This window comes from Cheilinus undulatus, linkage group 13 (genome assembly GCF_018320785.1).
Source record: "Cheilinus undulatus linkage group 13, ASM1832078v1, whole genome shotgun sequence".
Lineage (NCBI taxonomy): Eukaryota > Metazoa > Chordata > Actinopteri > Labriformes > Labridae > Cheilinus > Cheilinus undulatus.
The window spans coordinates 28,050,655-28,066,548 of record NC_054877.1 but is presented as its reverse complement, the minus strand read 5'-3'; the positions used below and the strand labels follow the sequence as shown (position 1 = coordinate 28,066,548).

At 40.2% G+C, this 15,894-nt stretch overlaps 1 protein-coding gene across 1 annotated transcript; it reads left to right on the top strand.

Moving 5' to 3' along the window:
* Positions 1 to 957: 957 nt before the first annotated feature.
* map6d1 (MAP6 domain containing 1) lies at positions 958 to 14,997 on the top strand. Its single transcript, XM_041804115.1, has 3 exons — positions 958 to 1,671; positions 3,374 to 3,704; positions 14,320 to 14,997. The coding sequence occupies exons 1-3, from the start codon at positions 1,145 to 1,147 to the stop codon at positions 14,395 to 14,397; spliced, it is 936 nt and encodes a 311-aa protein (XP_041660049.1). The 5' UTR covers positions 958 to 1,144; the 3' UTR covers positions 14,398 to 14,997.
* Positions 14,998 to 15,894: the final 897 nt, after the last annotated feature.

Genomic DNA, 15,894 nt, shown 5'->3' with positions numbered 1-15,894 from the left:
TCATTTTTAGCTCTTTTTAAAATGACTGAATTCTTTTCCATTAATTTTCCATTACTTAATTTTTGGGCATCCTGATGTGTGTACACATTATGGCCTAGCTATTAAGTTTGGCATTACTTTCATGATCATTTAATTCAGTGTGCCCATCCACATTATTAGCATCACCAGTAAAAAGGTCATTCTTTGTTAAGAAAAAGGGTTACATTCTGAAAAAAGCTATATTGTACAAGAGCATTAACAACAGTGTATTTCTTGTTGCTTTGATAAGAGTGTTTTATTATTCAGGCTAAAAATAGAATATCATTATCACTTCTTAACTTGGACAGCTCTCCCCTTTACCCCCCTATATGGGCCTTGATGATGTCACAATGTTTTCTGTGAACCCATATATTTTCTGCCATGATGTATTTTCTTAATTCCTTATATGATGATGTGATTTTATAAACTTTCCTATTTGATTTCATTTCAGACAAGGGAAGCATTTAATTTGAGTTTCATTGACAACACGTTTTAGTAAACCCAGTGACCTCCTTGGTTTTTGACGCACATGATTAAGAGTGGCCACAGAAAATGTAGAGAGAAACCAAGAATATCTTCTCCACACAACCCTCAAACTGATAACTCAGAGCACAAACCTACACTTTACATCCTGCTGTACGTTTGACACTGCATCATTATGTAACTCCTCAGCAGTAGTGTTAACAGTTGAGGAGTATTATTTGTGAGTTCAACTGGAGAAGCCATTAAACATTTGATGAAGTGTTTTTTTCCACGCAGGGCTGGATTTAGAGGAGAAAATAAAAAGGTATCGGATGATGCAAAGGGTTGGGATAAGGCTAGAGATGCGGAGAATAATTTGCCACGGATTCCTCTGCATAGTGGAGGCACTATCAGAGACCACGTGAGAGGAATATTCAATGACGGTCCCCGACAGACCCAGTTCATCTCTGCCGGCACTCCTCTGCTGCTGACATGGACTCCTCCTGGACTCTGTTTTCTCCCACACACGGACAATACTCTGTCTGAATGTAACCTTTGATCTTTTCCGTTTTCTTCTTCTTTTTCTGTTCTTTTTTTTTTTGTTTGTTTGTTTGTTTTATTTTTTTCTTCCCTCCTCCACTGGTGAAAGTGTTAGTGGGGGGTAATGGCTTGGCCGTGTATCAGCAGAGTGTGCTGCTTGGCTCGCTTCTGGAACCAGTTCGACAAATCGGACTTGTCCGTCCCGCTCACCATCCAGAACTACTCGGACATCGCTGAGCAGGAGGTGCGGTCTGTCACCAAACAGGTTTCCGCCTCGGAGCGCGCGCCCGGGAATAACTACTCAACCCCGGAGCAGCGTGCAGCCACCGGCTCCCCACACGCGCCCGCAGATGGAGCAGGGAACAGGGGATCTTTCCGGGCACGGAAGGAGCCCAGTTACAAGCCCCGGGAGGACTACCACCCTCCCGGAGTGCCTTTCCCCAGCGTCACACAATACAAGCAGGATTTCAAACCTTGGCCAATTCCCCGTAAGGAGAACTTCCCCTGGATTAGTAACGGGGGCAGCAGGGCGGACAGTGTTCCGGACAGCCCGGTGAACAGTTACCACCCTGGGGAGAGAGAGGAGCGGGGCAAAGGGCAGAGGTGGGGGGAGCAGCAGGTGACGGAGGAGAGAAAAACTAGCTCCTACAGGTAGGATGTGCCTCTTTTGACCTGCTTTGGCAGCTGTATGGAACTGTTAGGACACGTGGAGGCTTTTTGGAAACTATAGGCCCCCTTTAACGCCTATTCAGCTGCGTTTTTATTAATAGTTCATTGGCTTCCAGGGTTGACCCAGAAAGCCTGCATGGAAAGTAAAGGTCATCAATAATTCTCTTTGAAATTTCGTGTTCGAATGAGATATTGAATGAATGTCTGAAAATGATTTAAATGATTTTGATTTGGCAAGGTTCGCAAACATTTAGCTTGTTGTCAATTTAAAAGATGGACTACTGATTTAAATCCTTAACAGTTAGCTAAATCTCTTTACCCTTTTCTCTTTCTGTGCTCTCTTTATCAGTTCCTTCAATTCGACTTGAGTATTCAGAGAAAGTAGCTAACCAACCACTGTTCTGATAACCGTACACAAATTTCACATCATTTTTTGGTCCCTCACATACTGTATTCCCTTTAAAGTCACATTTAGCTATTTCTGTATAGCCTACATACAGTGCCTATGAAAAGGTTTGCCCCCCTTGGATGCTTTACGCTTTTATTGATTTTTTAAAAACATTTTGATCAATATAATTAGGCTTTTTTGATTAAAAAATACACTCTTTAATGCCATAGTGAAAACAAATTTTTACAATGCAAAGTCAATTAAATGAAAATATGTAAGGTAAAATATGTGACTGCTTAAATAATTTCAGTCTGCTCAGGCTCTGTCAGGTTTCATATGGAAATAAATCTTCTCCCAAGCTGTAGTCCTCTTGCAGACTGAATAAGATTGTCCTCCAGGATTTTCGTCTATTTTGCCGCATGCTATCCTCTACCTTTACACGCCTCCCAGGGCCGGCTGCCGAGAAGCATCCCCACAGTATGATGCTGCTACCACTGTGCTGCACAGTGGGGATGGTGTGTTTGTGGTGAAGTGCATTGTTTGGTGTCCAACAAACATAGCAACTTGTCTGTGGACCAAAAAGCCATAATCCTTCAGTTTCTTGATGATGATTTAACTGACCTCTATGGGAGGTTTAGTGCCTCTGAATTTTTCTGTATCTATCCCATGACTTGTACTTTTCAATAATCTTTTCTCTGAGTTCCTTGGAGCATTCTTTTATCTTCACGGTGAAATGGTAGCCATGAATACAGATTAACCAGTGACTGGACACTCCAGACACAGGCGTCTTTATGCTACAATCCCTTGAGACACATTTATTGGACTCAGGTGATCCCCATTACACTGATTGTGAGACTACTAGTACCAGTTGGCTGGACTCTGATGGATTAAGTCAGTCACTTCAAATGTGGTGAATATTTATGCAGTCTCTTATTTTACCTTACAACATTTGTTTGATTGACATTCCTATGAAGAAATCTGTTTTCACTTTGATGTCATTTTTTTTGCTTTTGTAATTTATTTCTTTCAAAAAAACAAACAAACAAAAAAAACTGTATTGACCATGATAGATAAATCAATAAAAGGGTAGGTGGTCAAAGGGGGTGAATATAGGCAGTGTACATTGTATTCAGTGTATTCAAACACCACTAATAAAACTTTATCACTAGCCCTTGGTTACCATCTCAACTCATCAAAGGAATTGCCTCAAAAACCTCCTGCTATGACCTTTTAGCTGACACTGAATGTAGTCCACATGGCCTCTGTCCACCCTCTGACTCATCTCCTCTCCTCTAGGCAAGAGTACAGGCCGTGGACGGGGGCGAAACCAGCCAAAAGTGCTAGGAAAACCCCTCCAGCCCAGTACTCCAGCCCTGGTACAGAGGCCACCGAGGTCCCACGTGAGACCAGCTACCAGGCTGCCTACAGCGGGGACTTTCACAGCAGGTCTATGGGTCTGAATCAGGGGGAGCAAATCATCCCGTCTGCTAGCACAAATATACAACCTGCTGCTGTCCCACCTCCCATCCCCGCTGCCCTGCAGGCCTGCAGTTCACAAACCCCCACCGGCTTCCAGCAGGGCGTCCTGCCTGAGAGGACCGAGCTCAGTGTGATGACCAGAGGAGAGGTAAGCATGGGATGCAACATAGTTTGTCATGTTTTCCAGATTTCAGACACAGCTGTGGGTTCACTGAGTTCATCAGAGGAGTTGCAGGTTTAAATTGCAGCTTGCTCCTCTTTGAACTCATCCTCAGTCGTCTCCCTGTGGGCTTGTTGCTGTTGGGACGCCTCAGAGAAGTGATACAGCATTGTGCTCTCTAAGCAGCTCAAAGTGACCCAGCTGTTAGAAACAAGCTGTGTGCTGCATTAGATAACACTCTGCTGGTGCTACACTCATCAGTCTGACCTGAATACAGCAGGCTTGATGGGAACAAAAAAGGAATTTGGTAGCTCTACCAAACATGGTTGATTTTTTCAGCAGTAAAAAACAATCAAAAAAGCCTGTAACAATATATTTAAGGATGTCTTGCTATAATATTTGATCTTGGCTATTCTATACATTTGATTACTTAATCATCATAGTCATTTAATTAATTGAATAATTCATTCATATATGGGGTCATCAGAGAGTGGATCAATTTACATACACAAAAACAACAACTTTCTAGACATACTCTGCGTTTCAGTATTGAAATACTCCATGTATTCCTTTTCTCAACTACATCTTCTTTCTTGTAAAACTTTGTTCTCAATATCAACTATAGTTAGGCTTTTGCTTCACTGTACAGTGACTTTCTCTTTGAAAGAAAGCTCATGCGCCACTAAACACTTTCCAAATAGATATTGAAACACTACTGGGAAACTTAAAACAGTGCAAAGACAACCATTCCTAGAGTTACTTTACTAGCAAAGTTAACTGAACTGAAAATTAACTGAAAGTTTTATCCAAGGGTTGAAGCTTAAAATATTAAAATATTAGCTGAAGAAAGAAAAACTTAACACTCAAGACATAACTAAAAATACAATTCAATGCACTCTATTTATTTGTTATGATGTCAAGAAAACAAATGTCTCCTTATAAAGCCAGGGGCAAACTGACATAGTTAAGGAATCACCTCAATCCTCACATCTCTATATTTTGTCCCAGATTTTTAATGAGCCAGAAAGACGTGAACCAGCTGCACAGCGTGGTTGAAAAGATGCTGACGGCAATAAGGTGACAGGATTTACTCAGGAAGCAGAGGTTGTTCCAGATTAATGTGGGATGATGGGACAACCCCCCTCCCCTCCTCTTTTCCCCTGCCCCATCCCTGATAGCTGATGCTCAGGTCAGACTAAGCGTGACAGAAATCGGGATGGGTTCTGGAAATCTCCAGAGGTTTAGTGGCATCCCTCTTCCCTACCTGAAAGGCCTCTGTGCCATCTGCCAGTAGAGAGCTGGGCCAGGCCAATCTGAGCCGAGCCAGGCTAGTTTATCTGTTTTAACACTGTGTAGCAGTAGTAGCTGCCCTGATAAACCTCATTCTGAAAGGTATCAGAGAAAGTAAAACAATGTAGTTTTGTTTCATTGAAGACACTGATGCCATGGGTGTTTTTTGGTGATTGAACATTGGGAATGTTTAGTAGGGATGCACAATTTTGGAATTTTGGCAATATCCAATATGCTAATATTTCTGTCAAAGGTGGAAAACAGATAAATCTGAAGTCCATGCTGTTGTGAGAGTCAAAGCTAGAATATATAAAAAGCAAAAAGCAAAAGCAATAACAGACAGCTGTCGTAGTGCACACACCCTTCAACTGGCTATCTAGATCAGCCGAGTTTGCAGCGTGCAGCACTTCTGGATGTGGTTGCAATTGGCCAAAAAATTGTGTAACCCTTCAATCATCCTCCTCTTGCCTACTTACGTGTGCAGGCTGTGCAGGTTCAGTCGGGAATTAAGCTGAAATATTGCAGCTGGACGTCTTGACCCAGTGGGATAATAGACTACATTTTACATGATTCAAAGCTTCTTTTATGAGGAAGGAACCTTAGGAATATTGAGTTTGGATGCTCAATATCTGATTTTTGGCAATATTCAATATGCTTATAGTTCCAAAGTCCTTAAGTTGCTACTGATATTGATTGAAAGCGACCGAGGGATATGTCACATTAGGCCTGGGCGATATGGCCTAAAAATCATATCACGGTATTTTTTTTGCCTTTGACGATAACGGTATTATATCAGTATTACAAAATTAAAAAGAAATAATGTCTTTTAATCCATATTAAAGTGTTATTAACCCCCTTCTCCCATCACAACAAACCTTTGATGGCATACTCAATTTATCTCTAAGTACAGGAACACAGAAAACATGTTTTATTTTTTTAAAACATATAGGTTTACTTCTGTCTAACTGCACTCCAAGTTTTGCATTTCATCTCTAACTTGATAAGGTGTGTTAAGCTGCTAATGACTTGAACATGTTTCCTAGTGAAGGCGTTCACATTAAAAGCGTTTCAGAAAAATAACAGCTGCAGACTTTTATTTTGAAGAGCTTGACGGAAGTATTGTGTTTAGCATTGAGTTAGCTTAGCTTTGGCTGCTGTACCAGGGAAAATGGCTAGTTTACAGCAGCTTTTCTGACCTCATTTAACATTGCAGCTTGGATCTTTGACTCACTGTGGACTTAGAAAAGAAAGTCATAAGTTAAAATAGACTTTTAAACGGTTGTTTATGCCGATTTATGAGGACGAGCTGCAGCGCTAGGCTCTGAGACCAGCCAAAGCAGCACTTCGCTTGTGTTACAGCCCCAGGCAGGCCGACAGAGACAGCACACTGACTTAGCTGTGGTACAGCTGTCAGACTTTTAGAGGAAAAACACGTGTTTTTGCCTGCTAACCCACACTGAGGCAGATACGATGACGTCATTAACAAGCATTATCGCGATTGGTCGGGAGAGTCCAAATCTCTACCGTAGGCCAAATTTATATCATTTATACCGTCTGCCGCATATACCGTGCACCCCTATGTCACATACGAAAAAGTCTGATCTATCAAATGGCTCTTTAATGTAACTAAAGTAGCTAGCTCCCGTTTGAGTGCCAGTTTCCTTTCCCCAGTCGTTTGCGGTTGTTTAACCCACTTTCAAAGAGCCAAACTGTAACCAAATGATGAGCCATTTGGGAGCCAAACAACCAACTTTAATGAGCCAAATGATCTGGATCTCTTAAGGCCGGTCACACACTAGACAATTTTCAAATCTGAAACAATTTTAAAGTCGGGGGAGACCACAGACATAGGGAAAATTTCTAATGATTTTGCATCTTTAATCCTCTGAATGCACACATTAGACAACTCAACCAGACTGTCAGATCACTGGAGACGGCACACCTACCAACCTGCCAACGAACTTGCCTGACCACATGTCTTCAGAAAAAAAAAACAAACAAAAAAACACAGATGTCTGTTGATACACTCTTGCTGTCCCTCCACAACAGGCTGCCCCAGAATGTGTTATAAGTGCAGCAAAAATCGTAAAATAAGGGAAAGACTCAGGCTGAAGTTCTGGTTGAAATGAAGGTACAGTTATGTTTATGGTTGTGAGTGGTGAAAGTACATATGATCCATCTGGTGACGCTATCCCGTCTGCTCGCTCTCAGTGGTTGTTGTGGGTGCTCCGTCAGAGGCACTCAGCCTAGAATCATACATGTTTGATATTTACGATTCAGGGTCTAGGAGGCTACGACGGGATTTGGGGCAGTAAAACAATCGTGCTGACACCACACACATGCAGATTATTCAAACAAATAATTGTTTTCGATGAGGCTCCACTTGGGATACGCCCCAGTGATCGTCAGGGGAAGCAAATCTTGCCTAAAATCAGGCTTAAAATCCTGTAGTGTCTGAACTGCTTTATGGAAACAGACCATACACCAGCATTATGGGATGCTTGTCCAGGCTTTTTGCACTTTAATTCCTGCCTGCTGCCATTTCTCCAGGTTTTTTTTTCTACATTTTATTTTTTTCCTGAGTACTTCACTACTTTCAAGACACAAAAGTAGTTCAAGAAATTTTTTTTCACTTCAAATTCTCCACATATTCATAAACAGCTCAAAATGTGGCCTTTTCGATAGTGTCTCTATGCAGAAATCACCACTTGCCCCCCAAGGGGAGTTCCACATATTACATCATCTGCAAACAACCAACTGCGAAAATCAATGTTTCAGTAATAAAAGACTAAATGTGATTTCTTTGCAATTCAAAATGTATTTTTAACACTAAGAGTCAAACCAAGCTGTATCTCCATTTTTGAGTGCTATAAAAAGTACTAACAGACAGTGAGTGACCTAATGCACTAAATCAAAAATTGGCTCTTTTAATGGAGCTTTTAATTTCAAAATACAATGTATTTTTATTTTAAAGAATAGGTTTAACAAAGGGTACTTTCCAGAGAAAATCCTGAAAAAGTGCTTAAAATAACACAAAATTCCCATTCTTCTCAAGTGGAAAAATTAAACTAGCTGTAGCTCACACTTAAAACATCAGTGCTTGACCACTTTAGAGTCTAAGGAATGAGGATGAAAAAACAATTTTCTTATTTGATCCCTAAAACAGCTGAGGTAGGCTCATTAATTCTATTTTACAATGCACAACCGTACACTCTACTGATCTGTATGGCCAATATATCATCTGGAAATACATGCAAACAATTTAATATCTGCATTATATTAGCCATTATATGCTGATACCAATCTCTAGCAGCTATTGTGCATTCTAAATGTTTCGTCAATGCTTTAGTAGTGGTCCCAGCATTTTTCAGTACACCACAATAGATCAACTTTTAAGCAAAAAAATTAACACAGGTTTATTTCCCACCTTCCCTTCGAGTTCCAGTTTTTCCATAATTCAGTATTTTACAGTGCAACGATTTTTTGACTAATGAATGAATCAAAAAATCAATTCCTTCCTGTTAGAATTTAAAACTGTTCAAATGATGTGTTCAGTTATAGATGGACTGCGATTGACTGGCAACCAGTTCAGGGTGTACCCTGCCTCTCACCCAATGACAGCTGGGAAAGGCTCCAGCACCCCGTGACCCCCAACAGGATAAGGGGTATAGAAAATGAATGGATGAATGGAGCAAATTCCCTACTTCAAGGGTTTAATAATTAAACATTGCATGATCTAGTATGTATTAAACCATTTCAGAGGACTTTGACATTAATGATGGAGATTAAAATTAAAATTTTCAATTGATGCATCTCGAAGACTGAAACTTATTAATAGTCATATATCAAATCATGCAACATTTTGATGATATATTTTCAAGCACTGCAGAGCTTAGACTGTAAAATTCCATAAGATCTTATTTTTCCCCTCAGTCCTGAAACTTCTGAGGCTTTACAATAGGTGCACGAGAAATGTAACCTTTGGACTGCGGCTGTGATGGAGGTCAAGTCAGAGATGTCACTGGTGGGACACAGTCTATTAATAGCTTCGACCCAGATGGAGTGAGAGTTCACAGCACATTAAGAAGGGATGTGATGCAGTGAGACTCACTCACATCTTCATTTTCACGGTGCAGGTTTTTTTTCCAGCTATACCACAATCTGTCAGTGCGACACACACCAACCTGGCATCAGATCAAGTCTGTCTTAGATAATCCACCTCGGTCCTCCCACTCTCTGCCAACTCATTACTGACTCACCAGCCCCCCTGCAGAGGTGTCTGGCTGAGTATTACACATCCCACTCCTGTATCTCTTACACTGGGAGGGTCATGACACTTTGCTGGAATTTGTCTTCGAGGGCATCCACGGTTTAAGCTGTGAAGAACCAAAAACGCTGCAGATGATGATGCATTCTCATTTAGTGCAGAGCGTCTCTATCTATTCATTAAAAGATTTAACGCTTAAGTCCCAAATAAGCTGCTGGAATCAAAATCTGCTCCTGATGATAAAGGAGTCCAGCAGCCATGAAATTCTCATTATTACTCAAATCAATCTGCCAAATTGTATGCCCCCCACCTCTGAGAGATAAAATCCATCTCAACAGATAAGAGATGTCTCTAATTGTATGACACGCAGCAGACAATTGACTGATTAGAACACGCTGAGAGAACATGCCGTGTGCTCTTGAACTCATTCAACTCTTGCGTCCTAATTGAACACATCCCTTTTGAGAGGTTATTTTGCAAGCTGTCAGATGAGAGAATGAACCCTGTGTTAAAACCTGAAACCCAATGCAAGGCAAACAGATTTGTGAGGATATAATCCGTAGTGTGTCTCAGGGATGAGTGGGACAAAAACAGCTGAATGGAAATAGATTCAGCATGCTGCATAGAAACCTCAGCAGGAAAGTCTTGCCATGGCAAATTCTTGGTTGTTTTTATCATCGGCTTAGAGGCAGCAGCCCTCCTGAGATTTGGGATTGTGCTGTCGGAGCTCATGGGCAACCCTGCTTAAGTTCTGAATAAAATGTATAACAGCGCTGTGTATGTGTATTAGATGCACAGCAGAGGGATAGAGTTGATTTAAACTGCATGAAAAAGACTGAAAAGCTGCACCCAGGACAGCGCATTTTAAAACCACTTTCCCTTTCTGTCTCTGTCATCCTTTTTCTCCTTATTCACCCAGGGTCCTGAAGGGTCCTCAGAAGTCAGAAGGTTATTAGTAGTCTCCTTGTTAGTATCATTATGGAGGGGACTGTTAAACTCCCTGAGAATAATGCAAGACAACCAAAAAGAGACAAAAGAACAACAAAAAGAAAATCAAGACAGTGATATAGTGGTAAAAGGGTTGCAAAGAGGTACAACTATAGATGAGCATGACTAAATAGACATGAAAAAATGACCCAAAAAATGTAAATGGCTATAAGTAGACTAAAGACAAAAGATACTAAACCACTACAAAAAAGCCCAAAAGCAACCAGGGAGATGCTGAACAACAGCGTCAGAGTCTTTTGGGAAAAGAAAGGGATTTACAAATGGCTGCAGAAATTAAATATGACAATGAAGAGACTAAAAATTACTAAAAAGGACCATAGACACATAATGACAGAAAGTGTAACAGAACTAGTTAAGCTTAGCAGCCAAGGCGAAGCTCAATGGTATCTCTTTTGTCTGGGCTTTTCACACCTGGTGATGTGCTTTGAGACAGCTAGTGGTTTTTGGGCCCTTGTGACATCCACATGACGACCAGGGGCTTGAGGCAACACCACTCCTCACCCGGACGGTGCTTACTCTATACATTCACCCCTTACTCCACCCTTAAGTTGTGGATTTTTTCAACAAATTATTTTCCCATGCCTCTTGTAATATGAAAAGACATCCAGAGCATGACTGGGGTTTTGTCAACCCTCCTTTCAGCTTGATGGGGCCCTCCGGCAGCTTATGCACCACATTTTTGTCTTACTTTAGCCTCAGTTTATTGGCTCAATCCTGCCTAAAACTTTTGCACAATTCTGTAGATGCAAAAGTGTCTATAAAGAGACACTATATCACTATATCACTGTTAAAGGAAACAAAATGGCTCTGCAGAAATGCAGAACAGCTACAAATACCAAAAAAGACAAAAAAGATGCTCTGATGTCTTTATAGGAACAAAAGTGGGTATGACTTTGCAGATTTATAAATCCACCACTCAGACACAAGAAGACAGGTAGATGCAAAAACTTATGAAAAGAAGTAAATGGCTGTAAAAGGATGCCAAAGTACTGAAAAGGTAGGAACGTTGCCAGGAGGAGACAGAAAACAACTACAAAGACACATAAACAGACAATGAAGAGAAGCAATGATATCTTTGAAGAGAAAGAATCACTGAAAAAGTGCCAACGGTTGATAAAAGAATTTAAAATGGCTACTAGGATACAAAATGACTATAAATATAAGTTTAGTGGTTACAAAGAGATGCAAAAAAAAAAAAAAAAACATCAAAATAGACACATAAAATGGCAATGAAGGGACTCAAAGATGCACCAAAGAACCAGAGAGAGACACAAACTACCACAAAGATGCAAAATATGTCTGAGGGATGGAAAGCCTGCATGTCTTTATCAAGGGGTCCACTGGCCCATAAACTGTATGCTAAAGGTAAATGCTGTTAACACATAAACTCATTTTACAAATGCTGCTCCTTCTTTCATCACTCAAAAGTATCAAAAGTGACCCTTCAGTTTCTACCTTAGCCCCGCAATCTGCTTATTTTCTCTGTCTCCCCACTTTTTTTTATTCCCCCTTTGCCTAAATTCCCTAAGCCAGGCTTTCTCCCCCTTTTTTCTATCACTTGGACCTCTTCCCTTTTCCCACGCTGACCGAGACTACAGAGGAATAAAAAGCTGTGCCAAGTCGGCCTGACTGGCAGAGGAGAGGATTTAATTAAGCACAAAGAAGACGGAAGACGGTTGAGGGAAAATAGACAAAGAGAGGAATGAGATACGGTGGGTGATAGAGAACGAGAGAGCGAAATGGGGGAGGGGTTGATGGATTATCCGTTAAAGTGTGATGTGATGTTGCACCAGGTTGCAGTCTTCTTTGGCACCAATCTAATTTAGGAGAGAGGCAGACCTGGCTGTTACACAGAGCAAAAAAGCGTGAAAGTGTGTGTCTGTCAGTGTGTGTGTAAGTGGGAGGGGGACAAATACACTCACACCAATCTGACTCTGAACAACATGTACTGCCCCCCTTGCCACCCACAGCGCTGTACAGTGGCATCCAAAGAGCTGCTGGGACAGCAAAGAGTCAATCTCTACAGGCTTATGCTCTGTTTATCTGATGAAAGCTGCCACTCTCCACATTTATGCGCAAGAGCTGAAAAAGCCTTACAGAAGGGAAGCAATACACACCTCACATACACACATTGTGCAGGTACGACCAAAAATCCTCCAGATCAACAAAAAGTCAGGCCTTAAGGTGAATATACTGAAACCACACCACAAATAAAGATAATGCAGTGGGATTAATCATCATTTACCTTTTTTTTCATTTCACAAAAGCCATCCTTAGACTTTACTAAAGTTTACAGGTTTAGACCTAAATATCGAACAAAAGAGAGTGAGGATACTGAATATCAGCACTGCCAATGTAAAATAGTTCTATAAGGGAAATATAAAAGGAAAAAGTTAAATGAAACAACGGATTATAACCTTTTGTTCATTTATTTCCTCATTCGGTCCCATCATCAGGAGAAGCTTTGGACAGGATATGGACAATCACCAACTCTCTCTCTGCTCTCCTGATCCTTTATATGATTATATTTATCAACACTGTTGTAATTGAAATAACAGCCTGTTGGTTGCTTTGGTGGCTTGTAACCTGTAACAAGTAAATAGTATGATGAACAGTTGAACACTTTTCTGTCTTGTTTTAGAAGCAAAGTCACAAAAATAATACGAATATGAAACCTTAACACTTTTTCCTGATAGAGTTAACCTTAGAAAAATGTGAAAAACTGTGGCTTTTTCTTTGCCACTCCTCCACAAAGCTTTGACTGGTGAAGAACCCGGGCAACTGTTGTAAGAAGCTTTTCTCTCATCTCAGCTGCTGAAGCTTGTAACTCCTTCAGAGTAGTCATAGGTGTGTCTGTCATTAGTCTCCTTCTCTCATGGCCACTCAGTTTGTGAGGACAGTCTGATCTAGGAAGATTTACATGATTTCATAGTGATGGATTTAACTGAATTGGTGTTCAGTGCCTTGGAAGTTTTTGATGTCCATCTCCTGACATATACTTTTCAATAATCTTTTCTCTGAGTTCCTTCGAGTATCCTTTTGTCTTCACTTTAGTTTAGCCCCTGCAGCCACGATGATATAAAATAAGTCTACCACTGCTCCTTTATGTCTCATTTCACGTTAAAAAACTCACAGACAGATCAGTGGAGTGGACTATTCAAAAGTCATCTACACCATGTTATCAAACATTGAACTTTTTATGCTTCACTTATTTTCTTTTCAATCCATAACAAGTTCTTTTTTTCTGTGGTTGAAGACATGCCATAATCTTCAGTTAACACATAAAAGCAGGTCTTTATCCAAATCGGAATTCAAGAACACTTAGTTTTTTTCTTTCAGGTTAATTTTTGTATTTATTTTTGGCTTTTTGCCTTTATTGGATAGGTCAGCTGAAGAGAGAGACAGGGAATATGGGGAGAGAGAGTGGGAGATGACATGTACCAAACATGCCGAGAGAACAGGAATCAATTTCGCAACCATTGTGTTGAGGACTATAGCCTCAGTATATGGGTGTCTGCTCTGGTAATTAAAAATGTCATCTTTAGACAGCCATCATATTTATAAATGGATACTACAGGATAGTGTTGTAAATCAATTTAGATAAACTTTATTTCAGAGGCTTGGTTTGGGACTTCTTGGTATACTTGATAGTAATAAACTTTATTAATAGCATTTTTGAAACTTCAATTCACCAAGTTTTCTACAAAGGCAGCAATATAAAACAAGCAGGATATAATAAGCATAGGGAAGGGTTAAGAAATAATGTGTTTCAGGACTTATTTGATGGCAAATATTCTGGTCAGCCTTTGAGAGGAGCTGCCATCAGCAGAGTAGAGCCACACTAGGCAGGCAACAGCAGCATGGTCCTGTCTGCTGGCACTCAGACAGCAGTCCTAATGCTTCCTGACGGCACAGCCCAACCAGTCTCCTCTCATTTCACAGCTCCAGTGTAGGCACACACAGCTGCTTCTCAGGTCTCATCTCTGTGATCTCTTAAATAACTGCTGTTATACCTGACTCTTTCTCCCTCCATCTCAGGAACATCTGGTGAGGACCAAGCTCCCTCCAAACCCCTCTGCTGTCTTTCAAAGTGGATCCAGGGTCTTCAACATCTGATGCTTTTCCAACCATTCCACTTTAATGGGTTTTAGTTTTCAAAGGAATCAACAGGGGAATGATTTCAGTCCATTCCACAACACAAGAATCTATGCAAGGGAATGTAACGTTGAGGCCTGCAGTGCTGCAGCATGCAGACAGAGACACAGAACAACCCCCCACTTTACCCTCTGGACCCTGTTGATATGAAAACAAATATGCATGTCACAAAATAGTTTGTTTCTGCAGCTATAGATGCACAAATAACTGGCTGCTCTGTTTGTGTGTGTGGGTTTGTGTGTGTGCACCTGCTGATTAGTCCTTTTGTTGTATCGTCTGCTCTGATAATGAATGATGTGGATGGTCATTAAATGCTTAGAGTACTCTCTTGGCCCTTGGTGTTGCTAGAAAATCTGCTTGAAAATATGTTATTTATTTACTGGGTATTCAATTAGTTTGCTATTTTGAGAAAGTGTTGTTAGGTTTTATCATTTTGTAAATCTATTGTTGAAGGAGAAGAGGAATTATACAAAATGTTAGTGAAAATAAAATAAAAGAATATTAGGTTCTTAGCACTTTCTATCAGACGTTGTTCAGCTCTTTTTCTTTCTTTGCATTACACTATTATTGGTGTTTGAGGCCATTCAGTTGACTGTAGGAATAAAGCATTGGTAATGAGTCAGTGTTTTACTAAAAATTAAACAAAAAGTGAAATTAACAGTTCGTCTTAAAGCCACAGTGGATGTTTGTGCAAATTTGAAAGAAAATCCCTCTGAGTATTCTTGATATATTGCATACACTATCAATGGATGTAAAAGGCTAAATGAATGTAGTTTATTTGGACATATTTGCAGATTTTGAAGAAAATCCCTGAGAAAATTCTGGAGCATGTAATTAATGATGACTAATGACCTTTACCTTTAAAACCAAATCAATTCACTGTTGAGTCAGGCTGGACATTTTTGTAAGGTATAAAGAAAATTCATACAACATTCTCGAAATATTGCATTCACATGCACAGTATGAATGAGGCCCAATTATAGTGATCTTTGACCTCCAAAATTTAACAAAAATCCCTTTGAGACTTAAAGTGAGAAGAAATCTCCTTGGAACTTATTCAGACAAGCAAGGTATGTACATTCCCAATGACTTTGACCTTCAAAATTGAATGAGTTTATCCTTGCATCAGAATGAACATTTGTGCAAAGTTAGGGAAGAACACCTCAAAAGATTTCTAATGGATGGACTCGAGGCTCAGTGTCCTGCGAATTACTGAAGAATAACCCACCCGTAGATTGTCTCTGTCCCTTTTCATTGGCGACACAGTGGCATAAATACTGAAACTTGTATTTCATTGATTGGTTTTATTTGATATACTAACCGCTTTTTAAACACCTGAATTCAAGGATCTGAATACTATAGTTAAGCTTTAGTTAGCCAGATGTTTATAATACAAATCACATTAAAAATACCTCTTCAGCTCTTGAATAAATGCAAAAGCTACAGTGCATTCAGAAA

Excerpts from the sequence above, each read along its gene's own strand:
- map6d1 (XM_041804115.1), top strand. The coding sequence starts at position 1,145 with ATGGCTTGGCCGTGTATCAGCAGAGTGTGCTGCTTGGCTCGCTTCTGG. Across the intron at positions 1,672-3,373 it reads AGAAAAACTAGCTCCTACAG|GCAAGAGTACAGGCCGTGGA; the intron begins GTAGGATGTGCC and ends CCTCTCCTCTAG. Across the intron at positions 3,705-14,319 it reads GTGTGATGACCAGAGGAGAG|GAACATCTGGTGAGGACCAA; the intron begins GTAAGCATGGGA and ends CCTCCATCTCAG.